Source organism: Pyrgilauda ruficollis, unplaced genomic scaffold (assembly GCF_017590135.1).
Source record: "Pyrgilauda ruficollis isolate IOZ18807 unplaced genomic scaffold, ASM1759013v1 scaffold5923, whole genome shotgun sequence".
NCBI lineage: Eukaryota > Metazoa > Chordata > Aves > Passeriformes > Passeridae > Pyrgilauda > Pyrgilauda ruficollis.
The window spans coordinates 1-956 of NW_024527626.1; the positions used below are offsets into that span (position 1 = coordinate 1).

The window sequence follows — 956 nt, forward strand, 5'->3', positions numbered from 1 at the left end:
CGCTGCGTTTCGGGAAGGAGGGGGGATGACAAAGGGGTCACAGGGCAGGGTGTGGATCCCAGTGGATCCCAGCGGATCCCCCCTCCCCAGGTCTCGGCGCTGCGTTTCGGGAAGGAGGGGGGATCCCCGGTCTGTGTGTGGGTGGCTGTAGATCCCACTGGATCCCAGTAGATCCCAGTAGACCCCAGCGGATCCCACCGGATCCCCCCTCCCCAGGTCTTGGCGCTGCGTTTCGGGAAGGAGGGGGGATCATGGGGGGGATCCCAGGGCTCTGTGTGGGTGGCTGTAGATCCCAGTAGATCCCAGCAGATCCCAGTGGATCCCAGTGGATCCCAGCGGATCCCCTCTCCCCAGGTCTCGGCGCTGCGTTTCGGGAAGGAGGGGGGATCCCCGGGCTGTGTGTGGGTGGCTGTAGATCCCAGTAGATCCCAGCAGATCCCAGTGGATCCCAGTGGATCCCAGCGGATCCCCTCTCCCCAGGTCTCGGCGCTGCGTTTCGGGAAGGAGGGGGGATCACAAAGGGGTCACAGGGCAGTGTGTGGGTGGCTGTAGATCCCAGTGGATCCCAGCCGATCCCAGCCGATCCCAGTGGATCCCCTCTCCCCAGGTCTCGGCGCTGCGTTTCGGGAAGGAGGTCGACAGCCGCTGCCTGGCCCTGACGGCCTCGTACCTGCGGGACCCCCCCGAGGGACCCCGGCCCAGCTGCTCCTTCTTCCAGGTGATCCCGGGGGGATCCCGGGGGATCTGGGGGGATCCCGGGGGATCTGGGGGGATCCGGCCATTTCCCCCAGGAGTTCGAGGCCCGGGGCCGGCAGAGCCCCCTCCCCTTCGGGGTTCACAACCTGGACGATCTCCGGGCGCTCGGGCGCCAGCGCGGCCTCTGCCCCTACTTCATGGCCAGGAGCTCGGTAAGGCACCCCAAAGTGCCCCGAAAACACCCCAAAAATATCCCCAAA

The 956-nt window shown here is 66.6% G+C and overlaps 1 protein-coding gene across 1 annotated transcript; it reads left to right on the forward strand.

Moving 5' to 3' along the window:
- Positions 1-552: 552 nt before the first annotated feature.
- LOC121361876 (general transcription and DNA repair factor IIH helicase subunit XPD-like) lies at positions 553-925 on the forward strand (the record flags this gene model as incomplete). Its single annotated transcript, XM_041482931.1, has 2 exons — positions 553-718; positions 792-925. Coding segments are annotated over 2 exons (300 nt in total), but the record flags the coding sequence as incomplete, so codon positions are not given.
- Positions 926-956: the final 31 nt, after the last annotated feature.